This window comes from Misgurnus anguillicaudatus, chromosome 24 (assembly GCF_027580225.2).
Source record: "Misgurnus anguillicaudatus chromosome 24, ASM2758022v2, whole genome shotgun sequence".
Lineage (NCBI taxonomy): Eukaryota > Metazoa > Chordata > Actinopteri > Cypriniformes > Cobitidae > Misgurnus > Misgurnus anguillicaudatus.
In genome coordinates this window covers 20668437-20685241 of record NC_073360.2, presented here as the reverse complement: position 1 = coordinate 20685241, position 16805 = coordinate 20668437, and the positions used below count along the sequence as shown (strand labels likewise).

The 16805-nt window shown below is 43.2% G+C and overlaps 1 protein-coding gene across 1 annotated transcript in view; it reads left to right on the top strand.

Annotated features, from left to right (window-relative positions):
* The first annotated feature begins 343 nt into the window (after nucleotides 1-343).
* The window catches only part of kmt2a (lysine (K)-specific methyltransferase 2A), a 36546-nt gene continuing 20084 nt past the window's right edge, over nucleotides 344-16805 (top strand). Inside the window, 4 exon segments of the mRNA XM_055196464.2 lie at nucleotides 344-766; nucleotides 12980-13046; nucleotides 13425-13974; nucleotides 13976-16721. Of these exon segments, the coding sequence (XP_055052439.2) occupies nucleotides 521-766; nucleotides 12980-13046; nucleotides 13425-13974; nucleotides 13976-16721 (3609 nt within the window). The 5' untranslated portion in view covers nucleotides 344-520.

Genomic DNA, 16805 nt, shown 5'->3' with positions numbered 1-16805 from the left:
TGAAAAAAAAAAACAGACACAAGTTTATTTTTATAGCACTTCTCAAAAATTTGCATTTGTAGCGTAGCTTCATTATTGAACCATAAAGTAAAATAAGAGGGGTGTGTAAAAATAAATATTTAAAATCGAATCTATTTTATATAATTGCGTCTAAAATACCGGTTGTTACTGTTAAAGTTTGCCTATTTAAAATCTATTGAATACCTTGTAAAAATTTTACCAAGCAGCGCATGCTACATATTTAGTGTTTATGTACTTGATGTACAGTTCACTCTCTCTCTTTCTCACTCACTCACTCTCTCGTGTATACCCAACGAACCTGCGTGAAAACATCACTGAGTGCGTACTCTGTGATGGGATCTTGTACAAACGCAAAGTCGGGGTCCTCGGTACCTTAACCCCGAAACATGGATATTTCATTCTGACCGCTAGACGGAATCGGCACTGTATTGAAATCTCTCGTTCAGGGCCACGCCCACACTGAGCTCCCTGATCCTAGGGCAGGCAGGCAGAGTGTAAAATGGCGCACAGCTGTCGGTGGCGGTTCCCTGCTCGGCCCGGAGGGAGCAGCAGCTCGGGCACCGGGAGGAAAGCTGGCCGAATTCGGGTCACTGCTTCCCTCCGAAATAACGCGGGGACTAATCCGAACGCGAATGGGCTCGGGCCCGGTTTCGACGCTGCGTTGCAAGTGTCCGCTGCCATCGGCGGCAACCTGCAGAAATTTCGGGATGTTTTGGGGGAGTCGAGCGGCTCCAGCAGCGAGGAGGTAAGCGGGATCGGGGCTTGAGCGTATGCCTCAGCGTTAGCTTCATGTATTTAGTACAGAAGACTTGAAAATCGCATGAAAATAACTCGAGGGCCGTGTTGTAGCTGCAAGTTGTTCAGTGAGAGGAGAGTTATTTTGCTGCGCAGCAGACACATGCCTCCATCCATGTGCTGTTTTTCCCCTCTCTCAGCTCACTCTAGGACCACTGACAGGCTACACTGCTAACTAGCACACATCAAAACGAACAGTTACTCCTAATTCGCGACTGATATGCCAGTGATCCCGTGGTTTAGATGTTTATGTTGAGGTGATCTGGCTTCTTATTTTTGGACCCCCCTAGAGTTTAGAGCCATTTTTGACAGGATGGAGATGGGTAGCTTGATAGCTGCTAGGTGCATCGAGTTCATCGTATTTTACTTTTACGTCTCGTGTGTTACGTTTAACTAATTTTGTACTTTCAACACTACGAAAAGCACTTCTTAAGCGACATATTGCAGAAACACTCAATATTGTAACTTTACGATCAGGTTGTCAAAACGAGTCTAACTTAGGGAATCGTTACAAGTAGATATTTAAAAGCTTGCAGTTTAAACATTAAAGGTATTTATCCCTCTTCCAGCTGCTCGATAATAATCGCGTTTTTTTCACTTATAATAAATTAAATATTGATACAGACTCTTACGGTCTGTATTTGGCCCCGAGTTAGCGCGCAGCGTCCCCTCAAAACAACAATTCAAAAGTCTCCCCATTATAGTGGTAAATAATGCAACTTTTGGCTTACAGAAATATAAATAAACAGGTTAGGGTGTATTCGTAAACAAGTTACGAGAGTATGCACAAATCAGATTTTTAGCTGGACTTGTACACCTTGTGCCAGCTGGTTGTTGTTGTCTGAGCACTTAGCTATAGCACGCAGACAGGATACATAACGACTGTTTTCATTTTAAACTTGATTTGACTTTAAAGTGTTGATATTAAGTGTAGCTGATCTACTGTTCTTTTTCTAAATGATTTTCTAGACCGTGATTGTGTAAAATTATAAAAAATGCACAGTTGTCCTACATCTTTAGTTGAGAAATGGGTGATGCTAATAGCATCAAGAGTGTTGCTATTAAAATACGTTACGTGACGTGGTTTTGTTGCGGAGAATGTGGCACGTTTTGTAAAACGTCCAAACTGTTACCCAAGTGTGCGATGTGTATTTTTACACTTATTTTATTTCATTTCCTTATCATTCGATATGAGGTTGGCTAACCAGTGTTAGCCCGTTAGCACCCGTTGATGCACGGTAAAATGGGAGGTGGACATGTTTTTTCCCCCTCTCGCATATTGCGTAGTAGCAGTACGCATTCGCGGAAAAAATGATATTTCTAACCAATATCATAGAATGCATCCACAAATCATTCCCGAGGCTTAAGATACCCCGTGTTTTATCAAATACGTGCAATTGTAAGCTCTAAACGGCATCTGCGATAAATATGCATCGTTTGACGAAGGTTGTTATGTGTGGGGGTGTGTACTGTGACAAACTACCATCTTCGTTTCTCGGTGTGAGTAGCGGGGCGGTGGGAGGGGAGTGCAGCGCTGCGCATCGGAAACGCGGGGAGATCGAAATAAGAGCGGGCGCGAATGAGAAACATGCAAATCGCGCTTGATTCTCCGGTTCGCGTAGTGCACTGTAGGAGAAACGCTGCATTTGAAAACGTGGCGCAGATGTAAGAGCATGTTTTTATGAGATATGCTGCGTTTAGTCGCTATACTCATGCATATATATACAGTCTTTTTTCCATATTTGCTTGAAGATACAATTATATGTTTTTTTGGTATCGCTTGACTTGATGTTATGTGCACGCTCTGCTTTGTGTGTGTGTCGTTGCTTTTTTATAAACTTGATCTTATTGTAGCAGTTTTGTAAATATATGTGTTGGTAGACACATTTGATATGGCTTGCAGTGCATACATTTATTCATTCAACTATGTATACGTTTTATCAGTATGTGTGTTTCCTGAGCTTCGAACCTATGACGTTTGCACTGCTAACACAATGCTTTACCAATTCTGTGCATTAATTTATGGTATCTCATACAGCCAAATTAAAAGCATTACATTTATGTATAAGTATAACCCAGAAGGCAGACAGACGGCTAAAATCCCTGTGGAGCTTGCCACTCGGCGAGTTGCGGACACAGCATTGTAGTTTCATTCAGAGGGGATGTTGTGCCTGGGTAGGATTGTTCTGGTTTATCACAGCCTGCTGAGCTCACAGAGGAGCCTAAGGCCAGCAGCATGCTCGGTAAACAGTAGCACACTGCCCCTCCTTCCCATCAGACCCAAATACAACAGCACAGAGCCCCAAAAGGATTTTATTTCTGATGATGACTGCCTTTTAGACTACTTCATTAATCCACTTGGATGGCTTAAACTGTTTACATAAAGGTAATGCCTCCGTGTGATATATATATATTTTTTGGAGGGGGTGAGAATGGGATTTCACTTTGATCTTCTAAACCATGTTTTAATTTTGTTTTCCCCCTCAAAATCTGAAGTGCAAATAAAAGTGTGCGGCTGTTTGCTTGACAACTGTTACTTTCTTGGAGTTGTCCTGTTTAAGTCCCCATCCTTCTCTTTTCTTTGTGAGGGACGCCATTTGGCCTGCCTTTTAATGTCCAGAGTAAAGCCCTGCTTACAGAAGCAGAATGAGGATCAATATCAAGGCCTCATACAAAAGTGCAGTTGAATGGATACAGCAAATGAATGCTTTGCTCCACTGGTTTGTAATGAATGGCGCGGCCTGTACGGAGGAAAGAAGTCCAGCAGGTGTTTGGCCTATTTATCTGGAGAGGGCCCTGTCCCCTAGACAGCGTGTGGATCATAGCAGGAAGCTTTGTGTCTGCTTTTATTTCAGCCTTTAAGAAGTGCAGGCGGCTGAAAGAGCACAGACGTGGAAATCAAAGGGTGAAGAGCGAGCCCTCCTCCCCCTGGGACAGCACGGGGAGGGAATTAGACACAGGCCGTCCCATCCATGGCTTTATTCTGCTTTTGTAGGCAGGCAGAGGGGGTTTGCCGCCCGCTTTTTTGGTCTGGGGGAGCAGCAGCAGCAGCCTTTGAGTGCATGGAGCAATTCACTCTGAATTTATGTCTCTCATTACACCTCGCAGGAGGCGCATCTTTGTTTTTGTCAGGCCTGTATCTTAAAGCCACGGCTCCTCAGTAGCGTAGGCGTGAGGTGTTGGAACATGTTGTTTCAGAACTCTCAGTTTTGGATGCCTTAAATGCGGGTGCATGAGCAATATCAGATCTGCATAACATGAAGGGAAATTTCTCTGTGTTTTAAGTGTTTTGAGAGGCTTGAATAAGCAAAGGCTCAATTTAAAGGGGGATTCCCAACATCTTTGTTTTTTGCTGGGGATTTTGATACAACCTGATGCATCTAATGTGACCACATAAGGTGCATTTGTTTGTGGTCAGATGGCCAGGAAACATGCTTTTGCAATGAGCTGTTGCTTTTGACTTTAGTTATGAAGTACTCCTATGGTTGCAAGTGGATGTTTTGAAGTCATTTTTTGTTTAAGTGCATTAAAGGCAGAGTAGGCAGGTTTAAGTCTAATAAAGTCTAAAACACTTTTTTCCAAATTTGTTTAAACTGTCTTTATATACCAATACATAAGTAAAATGTAAGTACTCTGAAAAATAGAGTATAAAAACACAGCTATTTTTTCCATTCACTCCACCCCCTCCCTTTTGGGTTTCTTCTAAAGCCACGCCCCAAAACACATGAACGTGCGATGCTGACCGGCTCTGCTGGGAGAAGCATTTACCTGAGACGAGCGGAGAGGAAGGAGCGCGGTGCATGTCACAATCCCATGTAATAATACACCTAACTTTATCGCTATGAATATAAACAAATACGATAGCTTTAAGTACTCACTATAATGCTAGCATATCGATACTGGTAAAGTTTAAAATATATTTTGTTTGATTCGGTAACAAACGAGCTAGTTATATTTAAAAGACAAAGCTAAAAACAGGTTGGATTGATACAAGTTTTTTACTTACCATCAGTTACACTGTGATGAAGGTGAATTTCGTGGAAGATTTATAACATATACCATGATTGCATGTAAGAGTTTCCGTGATGAAAGCATTTTTGACTCTGATGAGGACTACACTCCGAAGACAATACCGCTACCGCATCGTTGACTCGAGGAAAAGCCACGCGATTTTTACTCTCGTTTGATTTAGGGCTGGGAAAAAATCTATTTGATTTTAAAATCGAGTTGGTAGGTCAAATCGATTCATATTTGAAAAAATCAAATTTTTTAGATTTTTTCTCCCCCTCTGCAGTATAGCGCAGTACATACATTTTGCATTCGCCAAATCTTCCTTCAGGGTTTCCGTAGCACGCTCCCTGTGGCGCAGCTCTCTGCCCCTCCCCTCTCCCGAGGGCAGCGCGTGCATACACAAACAACATGGCAGAAACTGCTGGCGAAAAAGAGAGCAGCTCCTTCCAAAAAAAATGCTCTTCGACTTCAGTCGTGTGGAGTTGGTTTGGAATTAAGTACATTTCATGTTGATGCTTTTTAATTAAATATAATAAATATATATATTTTTTAGGGATGCACCGATATGGAAATGTTGGCGGATACCGATAACCGATAACTCTTTATATTTGGGGGCCGATAACCGATATACAGTCTTGTTCAAAATAATAGCAGTACAATGTGACTAACCAGAATAATCAAGGTTTTTAGTATATTTTTTATTGCTACATGGCAAACAAGTTACCAGTAGGTTCAGTAGATTCTCAGAAAACAAACAAGACCCAGCATTCATGATATGCACGCTCTTAAGGCTGTGCAATTGGGCAATTAGTTGAAAGGGGTGTGTTCAAAAAAATAGCAGTGTCTACCTTTGACTGTACAAACTCAAAACTATTTTGTACAAACATTTTTTTTTCTGGGATTTAGCAATCCTGTGAATCACTAAACTAATATTTAGTTGTATGACCACAGTTTTTTAAAACTGCTTGACATCTGTGTGGCATGGAGTCAACCAACTTGTGGCACCTCTCAGCTGTTATTCCACTCCATGATTCTTTAACAACATTCCACAATTCATTCACATTTCTTGGTTTTACAGCATTTTTGATATCACCCCACAAGTTCTCAATTGGATTAAGATCTGGAGATTGGGCTGGCCACTCCATAACATTAATTTTGTTGGTTTGGAACCAAGACTTTGCCCGTTTACTAGTGTGTTTTGGGTCATTGTCTTGTTGAAACAACCATTTCAAGGGCATATCCTCTTCAGCATAGGGCAACATGACCTCTTCAAGTATTTTAACATATGCAAACTGATCCATGATCCCTGGTATGCGATAAATAGGCCCAACACCATAGTAGGAGAAACATGCCCATATCATGATGCTTGCACCTCCATGCTTCACTGTCTTCACTGTGTACTGTGGCTTGAATTCAGAGTTTGGGGGTCGTCTCACAAACTGCCTGTGGCCCTTGGACCCAAAAAGAACAATTTTACTCTCATCAGTCCACAAAATGTTCCTCCATTTCTCTTTAGGCCAGTTGATGTGTTCTTTGGCAAATTGTAACCTCTTCTGCACATGCCTTTTTTTTAACAGAGGGACTTTGCGGGGGATTCTTGAAAATAGATTAGCTTCACACAGACGTCTTCTAACTGTCACAGTACTTACAGGTAACTCCAGACTGTCTTTGATCATCCTGGAGGTGATCATTGGCTGAGCCTTTGCCATTCTGGTTATTCTTCTATCCATTTTGATGGTTGTCTTCCGTTTTCTTCCACGTCTCTCTGGTTTTGCTCTCCATTTTAAGGCATTGGAGATCATTTTAGCTGAACAGCCTATCATTTTTTGCACCTCTTTATAGGTTTTCCCCTCTCCAATCAACTTTTTAATCAAAGTACGCTGTTCTTCTGAACAATGTCTTGAACGACCCATTTTCTCAGCTTTCAAATGCATGTTCAACAAGTGTTGGCTTCATCCTTAAATAGGGGCCATCTGATTCACACCTGTTTTTTCACAAAATTGATGACCTCAGTGATTGAATGCCACACTGCTATTTTTTTGAACACACCCCTTTCAACTAATTGCCCAATTGCACAGCCTTAAGAGCGTGCATATCATGAATGCTGGGTCTTGTTTGTTTTCTGAGAATCTACTGAACCTACTGGTAACTTGTTTGCCACGTAGCAATAAAAAATATACTAAAAACCTTGATTATTCTGGTTAGTCACATTGTACTGCTATTATTTTGAACAAGACTGTATATATATAGGCCGATAAATATTCATGTTATTTTCACAATGAAAAACTCCCAGACCGCGGACATCTTGTCTTTGTGCTAGACTAGCATACTCTTCTTAAGCCCGCAACACGTGTCATCTTCGTGCTATGTCACAAAAAGCACCAATCAAAACTCCACATGGCCAGCAATGAGCAAGTGAAGTGGTTCAACAAACCAAAATAATCCATCATTTATCGGCTTTCATTTATCGGCCTAATTTTGCTATCAGACCGATAATATTAAAAATAAGCAGTTATCGGCCGATAACGATATGTCGGCCGATATATTGTGCATCCCTAATATTTTTAAAATATATGTACAGTTTGCAATTATTTTGTTTTAAATGGGGGCAGGAAAAAAATCGAATCGTAATTCGAATTTTTTCTAAAAAATCACAGATTTTTTTAGGGGGACAAATCGCCCAGCCCTAGTTTGATTTCTTCGTTTATTCCTTTTTTGCCTCGTTTGCCTTCGCTGACTGCATATACAGGTACTGTGAGTTCTGAGTGCTCTTTCTCTTCCGTACTTTTGCTCTTCCTAGAGTGCCTCGTGCACGTTCAATCAATCGAGTGTGCGCATGTGTGGGCAGATCGCGTAGCAACGGGGTGGTGCCATGGTCGCAAGAGAGAGTGATAGTCGCGCAAGCCAATCATTTGTTTCGTCCCGAATGGAAATAATTAGCTGTGTTTAAAACAGTCATGAAAGGTCTACAGACACTCGAGATTTATACTCTCTTTTTCAGAGTACTTACATTTTAATTATGTATTTGTATATAAAGACAGTTTAAACAAATTTGTAAAAAGTTTTTTTTAGATAATTCCTGCCTTTTGAGTGCACCATTTGAAATTTAATTTCTGTATTTTTAATTTGGAAAGATCTGATGTCTCAGCAGTTTCCTAAACACTCGAAAGTTGGAAATGTTGGAAGCTGAACGTTCAGTGAATTTGTGTAAGGTCTCCCTATCAAATATCATTGCGCTTAGAGATGATAATTGGGTACATTTCTTGATGTGGATATGTTGGCCTACTATGATTATAGAACTAAGTGTGTTTATAGTGGCCACACGCGCATACACAGTGGTGCAATTATGTGCCGTTCTAGGGAGGGAGCGGTGCCAGTTTGCGGTGTGTTTGCCAGTTTATGCCCAGTTCTTAAGCTAACTGTAGATGCCATGTTGTGCAACTTTCCTGGGTTTGTGACCATCTGCTCAGTACAGGATGTAATGAATGTATGTAAACAAATACTGTGTTTGTTTACTTTTTTTTTACAGGAAAGGTGGCACAGACAAGAACGGTATCTGCTCCTTTCAGAAATAGCAATGTTGATTGATTCTGGCTAAGATCGCGTGGCTGTTTTTTGGGGAACATCTTGATTTTTTATACGTCTGGTCCGAACTTTGCTTCCGGTTTCGGTTTGTTTAATGGTCTGACTAGTTGCTAAAAACTGAACTCTTAAATAAATACCTCGTCAAAAGAACAAATGTTTTGGGTTCCTATGTAATCTACGTGTTGTTTATTTTGCTTGTTATATAAATAAACTACTTCAACAGGACTTCGTTGTTATTTATTCTTTGCAGAGTTTACCGGAAGTTACGTGATGACCACGAAAGCTGTGTGTTTATGTTGTTACTGCTGAAACAGTCTATACAGAAGCTGTATGCACATAAATTTGTAGCCTTTATGAGAATTGCTTTTTTGAACTTCTCCACATCCTACACCCATAGTATATTTATTTATTAAAGATGCATTTGTTTATTCCACAGATATTCCCACAAAAAAGGCTAAAATAAAATTTGCGAATTAAGTCTGGGCTACAGGTTTGCCGCGATAGTCGGTGAAACGGTGATAACCGGTGCTTCAGCCTCTCAACTGGCGGGTTCTGTGAGAATTACCTGCGCACATTGACTCAAGCACTTAATTGCCAGCTGTTGCACTCGCATTGCACGCAAATTCATACGCGATTTAATGCAGCGTACGCAAGCACTGCATTTAAACAGTTGTGTAATTCAAAAGTGAAAGTAAAATGTGCACCTCTGCATGCGCATTTATAAGCCCCTCCCACCCGGTGATACCGGGATCACCGGGTTTGTGACGTGCTGATTAACCGGTGGGACAATTCTGTCACCGCGGCAACCCTACTGGGCTATAGTGAATTGTCAGAAAACTTTTTTTTTGCTCTTGTGATCTTTTGCCAGTGATTTGAAGGAAAAAACAGAGAGAAAACAAATAAAGGAAGTTAAGAATAACAAAGTGTTTGTATGTCACACACTTTCCCTCCTCCTCATCCTCCACTGGCAGCAGGTGCTCAGGCGCCTTGGCCATGCCGAGTGTCACTTTCTCGAGCCCAGTATCGCCGCTCCCCCTCCATCTACGTCTTGGGTGTTGATTGAGCAGCTTTGCCGGAGCGGGCCGTCAGGAATCTTGTAGTGCGTGGGTGAATTGTATACATCTTCACATCATGTTTTTATGGTCAGAATGATGCTCTGTACCCCCAACCCTCCCTCTTTCCTTTTGTGTTGGGATGTTGTTTACATCTTGCAGTGTGGCTCACGCACAAGGTGGAGGAGGGTGCGCGTGTTTGCCCTAGGCAGAGTCAAGCTGTCATTGAGGACTACTCACGGTGTCATGCTGACTTTGAGCTCCACTGCTCGGAGCTTTCTAGTACTTCGTCACCTTCGGCTCAACCGCAGAGCTGAAATGAAGTCATCGTTTCTCTGGTTGCCTTAAGGGCCGGGTATACCTTTTTTCCGCGTCCGCACAGGTCAGCGCAGCTTTCAAAGTATACTCACCGCAGCTACACACGGATGGCTGTGTTCGACACGTACACAATACAAATGATTTCTTATTCAAATTATTACTCTACCAGGCCGCATGGCAGCACTGATTTGCGACTTTTACAGTACATTCAAAAATTTTGTATAGGTGAAGAACAGTAGCCGATCCACCATTCAAGTCAATGTGTGTATTTCCACTGACTGCGTTCCGAATCCGTCACAGCTCCGGCCATCCGCAGCCCTCCGGAACAAATTCGCAGAGCTTCTATTTTTGCCGGATGCCAGACAGCCATGACAGTATCGCGTGATCATACCTGAATTCGCGAGATCTCGTGTCATGATCTGGGCTGGTTCAGCAAAACGTCATAATTTAACGTCACAATGGACGGAGACAGCACTAGATATTGCTCGATCATCACATGAATTTGCGAGACCTCATGGGTCCTCGTCACTTCAGCACGTAGCCGCTCTACAACAAATACGGAACTGGTGGGTATTGGCGTAGTGCGGAGCCGATCTGCAGCCGCTCCGCAGTTGATGGAAATCCGGGGTTAGTCTTTTAGAGCTGGAGGAAGAAAACTACTAACAAAAGCTCTGTAAATTATGTATTTGGTTTGTTATTTCAGCCTTACCTTTGCGTTTATGGCAGGCACTTTTATCAAAAAGGAACTTGCAGTGCATTAAAAGCAATATGTTTTATCAGTATTTGTGTCCCCTGGGAATCGAACCCATGACCTTTGCACTAATAACACAGGGCTCTACCAATTGAGCTGCCGAAACAGTGAATCAAAACTACAGGAATTACTTGAATCAAAGCATTATTTTCATTTTGGTTTTGTGACTGGATGATGTAATTGAGATGAACATTGTGAAAATCGATCATCTGAAGACACAGACTGTTGTTTAATTGTGGTCTTTAGTGCTTCCCAAAAGAATTTTGCCTCCATATGTTGAATTAAAGCTGAATGAGGATTTGTTAGTAAAATAATTTTTTTCTAGTTGTATGTGTGCAGTCTCTGACGACATCTGTTCTACAAACTGGACCGAAGGGAATTTAGCTGCTGCTCCACATGCTGCTATAAATAAAGAATATGAAATGCCCCCCTCCCAAGGTTACAAAAGCAACACAATAGGCTGTTTAAGAGACTTGCAGACATTAATCATCTTTTGAGAGGTAGGGCCTACTGCACAGTGAAATTTTGTCAGTGCTTATTGTATCTAAGAGACCCATTTAATTTATTTTGCTAATAGTAGTAACTATAGTTTACTGTAGCAACTACAAGGACAATAGATACAGTGACACACACATTTGCATGTTGATATGCTGTGAATAGGGCTGGGTCAAGACCAACAATTGACTAGTCAATTTGTCGGTTAACAAATTTATCTGGATTTTTCTGACCTTATGAAATCCCCCACCCAACCAGAAGTGGACCTGAAACCAGCCTTATTATATACGACTTTCCTTAAGCCAGTAAACCAAATATCATACAAGCAACTTTGTAGGTTTGCACTTTGCTAGGTGAGAAGTCATAGTTGGAGGGAAATCCTGTATGCATCTAGTTTCAGATATCCTTTGCTATAAAATCCGTTTTAAACGTGAACATAATAGAAAAAAAAGAGTATGCCGCCTTCTAGTGAGTGTCTTCGTGAGTACAACTTATTTCAAACCAAGGACACTTCAATGGCAGAGACATTTTTATCACAACGTAAAATGTAGTGTGCCCAGCTGCAGAGCAGACTGTAATTACAGTTATCATCTGCACTGTACGCCTGTTGAAAAATCTGATAAATGTGGTTGACTTGAAGTTACTCAAAAATGGATTTGGAATTATGGCTTACCTAAAATGTTGTGACAGAATTGGATCAGGAAGGCAAGAGCCCAAATGGCCCATGTAATCAGCATTCCTCCCTGTACCCCACATGTCAGGAGTGAGATAAGCACAGGGCTATGATAAAAGCCTTGAGCTTTATTAAATCTTATCATAGAAGTTTGAGTGACCAAGTGGAGCAGTTGTCAGGCGATATGGCCATTGCAACAGATGTCCAAATAGTGAGATCAGTGATGATGTCATCCAGCCTAGCGGTAGCAGCTGCTAGGGATACCGGAGTAAAAATGAGGGAACTGTGGTCATATCACCCATCGGTACAAAGCACAGGTGTTTTTGTTAGCTGGTACATGCTGAAACACAAAGTTGGTTGCTTTTAAGTCTATTGTTTTAACAGCTGGGCAAGCTGTACTACAGTTCAAGTGAAAGTTAACTTTATAATTCATTCTAACTTCAGATATAAATATAAATCTTATAAGAGAGTCTCTTACTGTCCCTGATGTACAGATGAAAGGATCATAATGCATTGGTATATCAAGAGGACATGTTAAGGCTTTATCAGGTGCTGTTCTGAACAGATGGTGGTAAAATCATGGTTTAAACAAATGAATAAAATTTGTTTCCAGGAGTGTAGAGGCCAGGGTATTAAATATTAAAACTAATTCAAACAAGCAGGATTGGAGCCTATCTACTGTCTTGTCAAGTAAGCTTGCTTCCAAAAATTCATTATGGACAACGACTGCATAGATTTTTATCAACATTTGACTCTAGAACCGCAAAACAAATACTGGGTAGATTTTAGTATGAGAATCATCTAACACTATAAGTGGTTTCCTGGCCTTATCATTTTCAGTTATGGGAATGTAATAAAAAAAGTCATTATGAGTCAGTACATGAAAGCCAGATTTTTTTCCTGACGCCTGGAGTATAGTTCGTTGTTTTTTTTCTTACACGGTCAAATGCACACAGCCTTGCAAATCATAGTTTATTTGACTCGTCTGTGTATGCAGATGTTGGACGCATGCGTATTATGACAAATTGCAATACCTCTCCTGGCCTACATAATACAGTACTCGTGCAACCTACACATACAAGATGCACACAGTTACAAAAATTCTGTGGTGCACATTGCAAACGAAACTTTGACCCTCACGTATGCGTAAAAACAGAACTGTAGTTCAGGGTTAAGGGGTATTTCATTTGGAATAAAAATACCCTTAGGGATGAATCACATACACCGACCAGTATTGATCAGTTAATTGAATCTTTTTCTTTCATTTTATTGCTGTAGGAGGAATTTGGAGGCTTTGACACATTCAATGACAGAAGAATACAAAGCCCAGGAAGGACGTCGATAGGTAAAATGCCTTTTTAATTTGTTGTTGAATACCCATATGTGACCCTGTCTATGAAATCCTTGCTAAAGTCTCGTAATCTTAAGTTCCAAGTTAAGAGAATCTAAGTTTCAGTAATTATAATCTTTATAATTTCAATTTTTGGCTTTACTCCGCAAGTATTACTGATGATTTTATATAGATAATATGTAATCACAAAAGCATGACTTCAGCTGAGTTTTGACAGGCAGGGCCACATATTTTTAAATTAGATATTGGATTTTTCTAGCTTACTCTTTTGTGAAGTAAATAATTAAGGTGTAAAGAAAGAAAGAGATTTGCATGTGTACAAGTTTCTCATTTTTTTAAGGCTTTAAGGGAATGCTTTTGTTCTCTTGTCAGGTTCTGTCACACCAGAAAAGAAGCCCAGAGGACGTCCTCCAAAGGCTTTGGCTGCACAGAGGGTCAGCCCTAGTGTTGAGACAGCGTCTTTGCCTGTCACCACAGCTCCTACAGAGAAGGTAAAACGACCACCAGGGAGACCCCCAGGCTCTGGAGAAAGAAAAAGAGGCCGCCCTCCTGCTTCTGCCAGCCATAGGAACTGGCAACAGAGTAGCCATGCACTGCCTGAACATGGTAGGGATGCAACACAGGAATGCAGCTCTAGTCCCACACATCGCAAGGACGGTGTGGAGGACGACGACAAGGAGAAAAGACAAACTCTGCTTGGGACTGGGCAGCATCAGGGATCTGAAGCAAAGTTTCACAAAATTAGCAGAGAATCCAAGGTGACCAAACTGAAAAGAATGCGAGATGTCAAACTGAGCCCACTGAAATCTAGGTTGAAGGCCATTGTGAGAAAGGGTGTCCCAGTTCCTGTTGTGGAAAGACGAAAACGGGGTAGACCACCTTCTGCTGAACGCCTCAAAGCTGAGGCTGCTGCTGCTGCTGCTGCAGACTGCCGTTGCCTCCTCAGTCCAGGAGTTGTCCCCCACTGTGCCTGGGACTGCCAAACATAAGGCCTACAGGGTCCGTCAGGTACAAGATTTGGGTCCCAGCACTCCACATGATATCAAGCTCAGGGCTTCTCATCCTGCTGATGAATGCACTAGCTCAGACCCCCATGGCTCTCCCCCAACAGTAAACCCAGTAACGCCTTCTAAACTTGGAAAGCAATTAGGATTACGTCAGAGCCCTCGTCATATCAAGCCTGTGCGCGTTGTCCCTCCCTCTAAGCGCACTGATGCCACCATTGCGAAGCAGCTGCTACAACGAGCAAAGAAAGGAGCTCAGAAAAAGAAACTATTGGAGAAAGAGGCTATTGGAGGTCTTGAGGGTGGGAGGCACAGAAGGCGAACACCGTTAACAAACATAAGGCAATTTATTATGCCTCTTGTGAGCACCGTGTCCTTGCGCATCATCAGGACTCCAAAGCGGTTCATTGATGAGGCCAGTTTCAGCACTCAACCACACACAAAAATTGCACGATTGGACTCGGTGGCATCTTCCTCAGTGCCCCAACCCATAACGCCATCATCCCCTCCTCTTGTTTCCACAACTCCGGTCACAAGTGGAACTGCTGCCACACCAGGGGCAAGGCCTGCTGTTGACACTCTCCCTCCCCCACCACCTCCTGTCTCAACGGCCAGCACCACCGCCGGTGTGGCTGGTCTCCTTAACAGCAGCTGCAACAACAGCACTAGTAATGGACGTTTCAGTAGTAGTGCAGCCTCATGCGGCTCCAGCGTTGTCTCACAGCATTCCTCTCAGTTGTCTTCTGGTGAGTCGTCTCGCTCCAGCAGTCCAACCCTTGATGACTCTTCCTGTGATTCGCAGGCATCTGAGGGCACCCATGCCCTCTCGGAAGAACCTGAACATTCCCCTGGCTTTCAAGGAGAGACGAAGACCAGCATGCACCACGCCTCGCACCCACCATCACCTCCATCTGAGCCAGAGATAGATCATGTGTTGATTGCACCCAGCAGGCGGGGTCGAAGGGGTCAGAGTCACAAGAGGGGTGCTTTAGTGGCACGTGGTAGAGGCAGTCTGATTAGTAGAAGAAAGCAGACCATCATCAGCCCAGCCACAGGGGTTTTGATGTCATCTTCTGTTTCACAGTCTGGATCTCAACAAGCCTCTTCCACAGCTTCATCCTCCTCCTCCCCACCACCTCTTCTCAGCCCTCCCCAGCCTCCACAGGCAGCTTCAGCCAATACATCCGAGCATCATTCCCACTCTTCGTGGATGATGCCACATTCAGTTCCCCCCTTCCTTCCCACCCCTACAGTACTCTCCAGGTCTCATGACCGTCGCTCCATATTACGAGAACCCACTTTCCGTTGGACATCTTTGTCATGTGCAGATAATAAGTACTTCTCCTCTGCCAAGTATGCAAAGGAGGGCCTTATTCGAAAACCCACGTTTGACAACTTTCGTCCTCCACCACTCACTGCTGAAGATGTGGGGCTCATGCCTCCAGGCCCTAGTGGAGGTGGTGGTGCACCAGGAGGATTCCCTGCACCAGGTGGAGCAGCTGGGGCTGGTACCAGGCTTTTTCTCCCCCATCATCACCACAATCACCACCAGCATTCATCGTCACGGTTTGATACACCACTCCAGAAGCGCAGTCCCCTACTGCGTCCTGCTCACTTCACTCCGAGTGCGGCTCATTCCCGCATCTATGAGTCAGTCACCCTCCCATCCTCCTCAGGCAGCAGCCCTGGGTCCCTATCCCCTCTTCAAGTCTCACCAACATCAAGCAAAAAGAGGAAAGGATCTAGGTTCTCCCGTGGACACCCCAGGTCACCCTCACACTCCATGACTACCAGGAGCAGTCAGTCTGGAGTTCCAACAGGGAAGTCCACGTCTGAACAATCCATGTTGAGCAGTTCTGTTCCTATAAGCGTGACTGGTAATTCCAGCCCATTGCCTGGAGTTGCAGTCAGTCCACGTGCTGCTAGTGCCTTAACTCAAGCTTTCAGCAGCTTTCAATCAGGCTCCATTGGCCTGACAAGCCATGGGGCATCAGATGGGCGACGAGCAGCCGGAGGTCTCGGTGTGAGTGGGAGTTCTGCTTCATCTTCACAGATATTCTCACTTTTTACACCCAATCCTCAAGCTTCTGGTGTGGTTACTGGAAAAGCAGGAAGGGAGCGGAGTGCTTCTGCTAATAGAGACAGCGGTCTGAAGGAGAAGGAAAGGGAACCAGAGAAGGCTAGAGAGCGTGAAAAAGAAAATAAGAGAGATGGAAGGAAAGATTGGGATAAAAGAGGAAAGGGCCTTCCATCAGAGGCTTCCCCTAATTCTACATCTAGCCTCTTGGAAGAAGAGCATCTTGCCCAGAAAAAAACACCTGGTCGGAAGAAGTCTGTCACGGTTGATTCTGGTGCTGAGGCCTCTCTGAGTGACTCCACAGCAGTGCGGCCAGTTGGGGCGTTGGCATCCAAGGGTCGTCTTCCAAAGAAAGGCAGACCTTCTGAGAAAAGTATTGAAACTGAGCCTGTAGAGAGAGAGAAGGACAAGGAAAGGTTAAGTGCTCCTATCCAGCCGGGGCAGATGAAAAAATCCCCTGCAGCCACATCACTAACCTGGAGCCCAGTCACAGACAGGCGTGTTGTAAGACTGCTGAAAAAGGCTAAAGCTCAGCTCAGTAAGATTGAGAAGAGAGAGTCACAGTCTGGCGATCAGCCCAAATTGCAGGCAAGTTTTCTTCAGTCTTTTTTTTGTTGTTGTTGTTTCTTTCAAAGAAGTTTATAAGGTGCAATGTCTTTTACATGTTTGTCT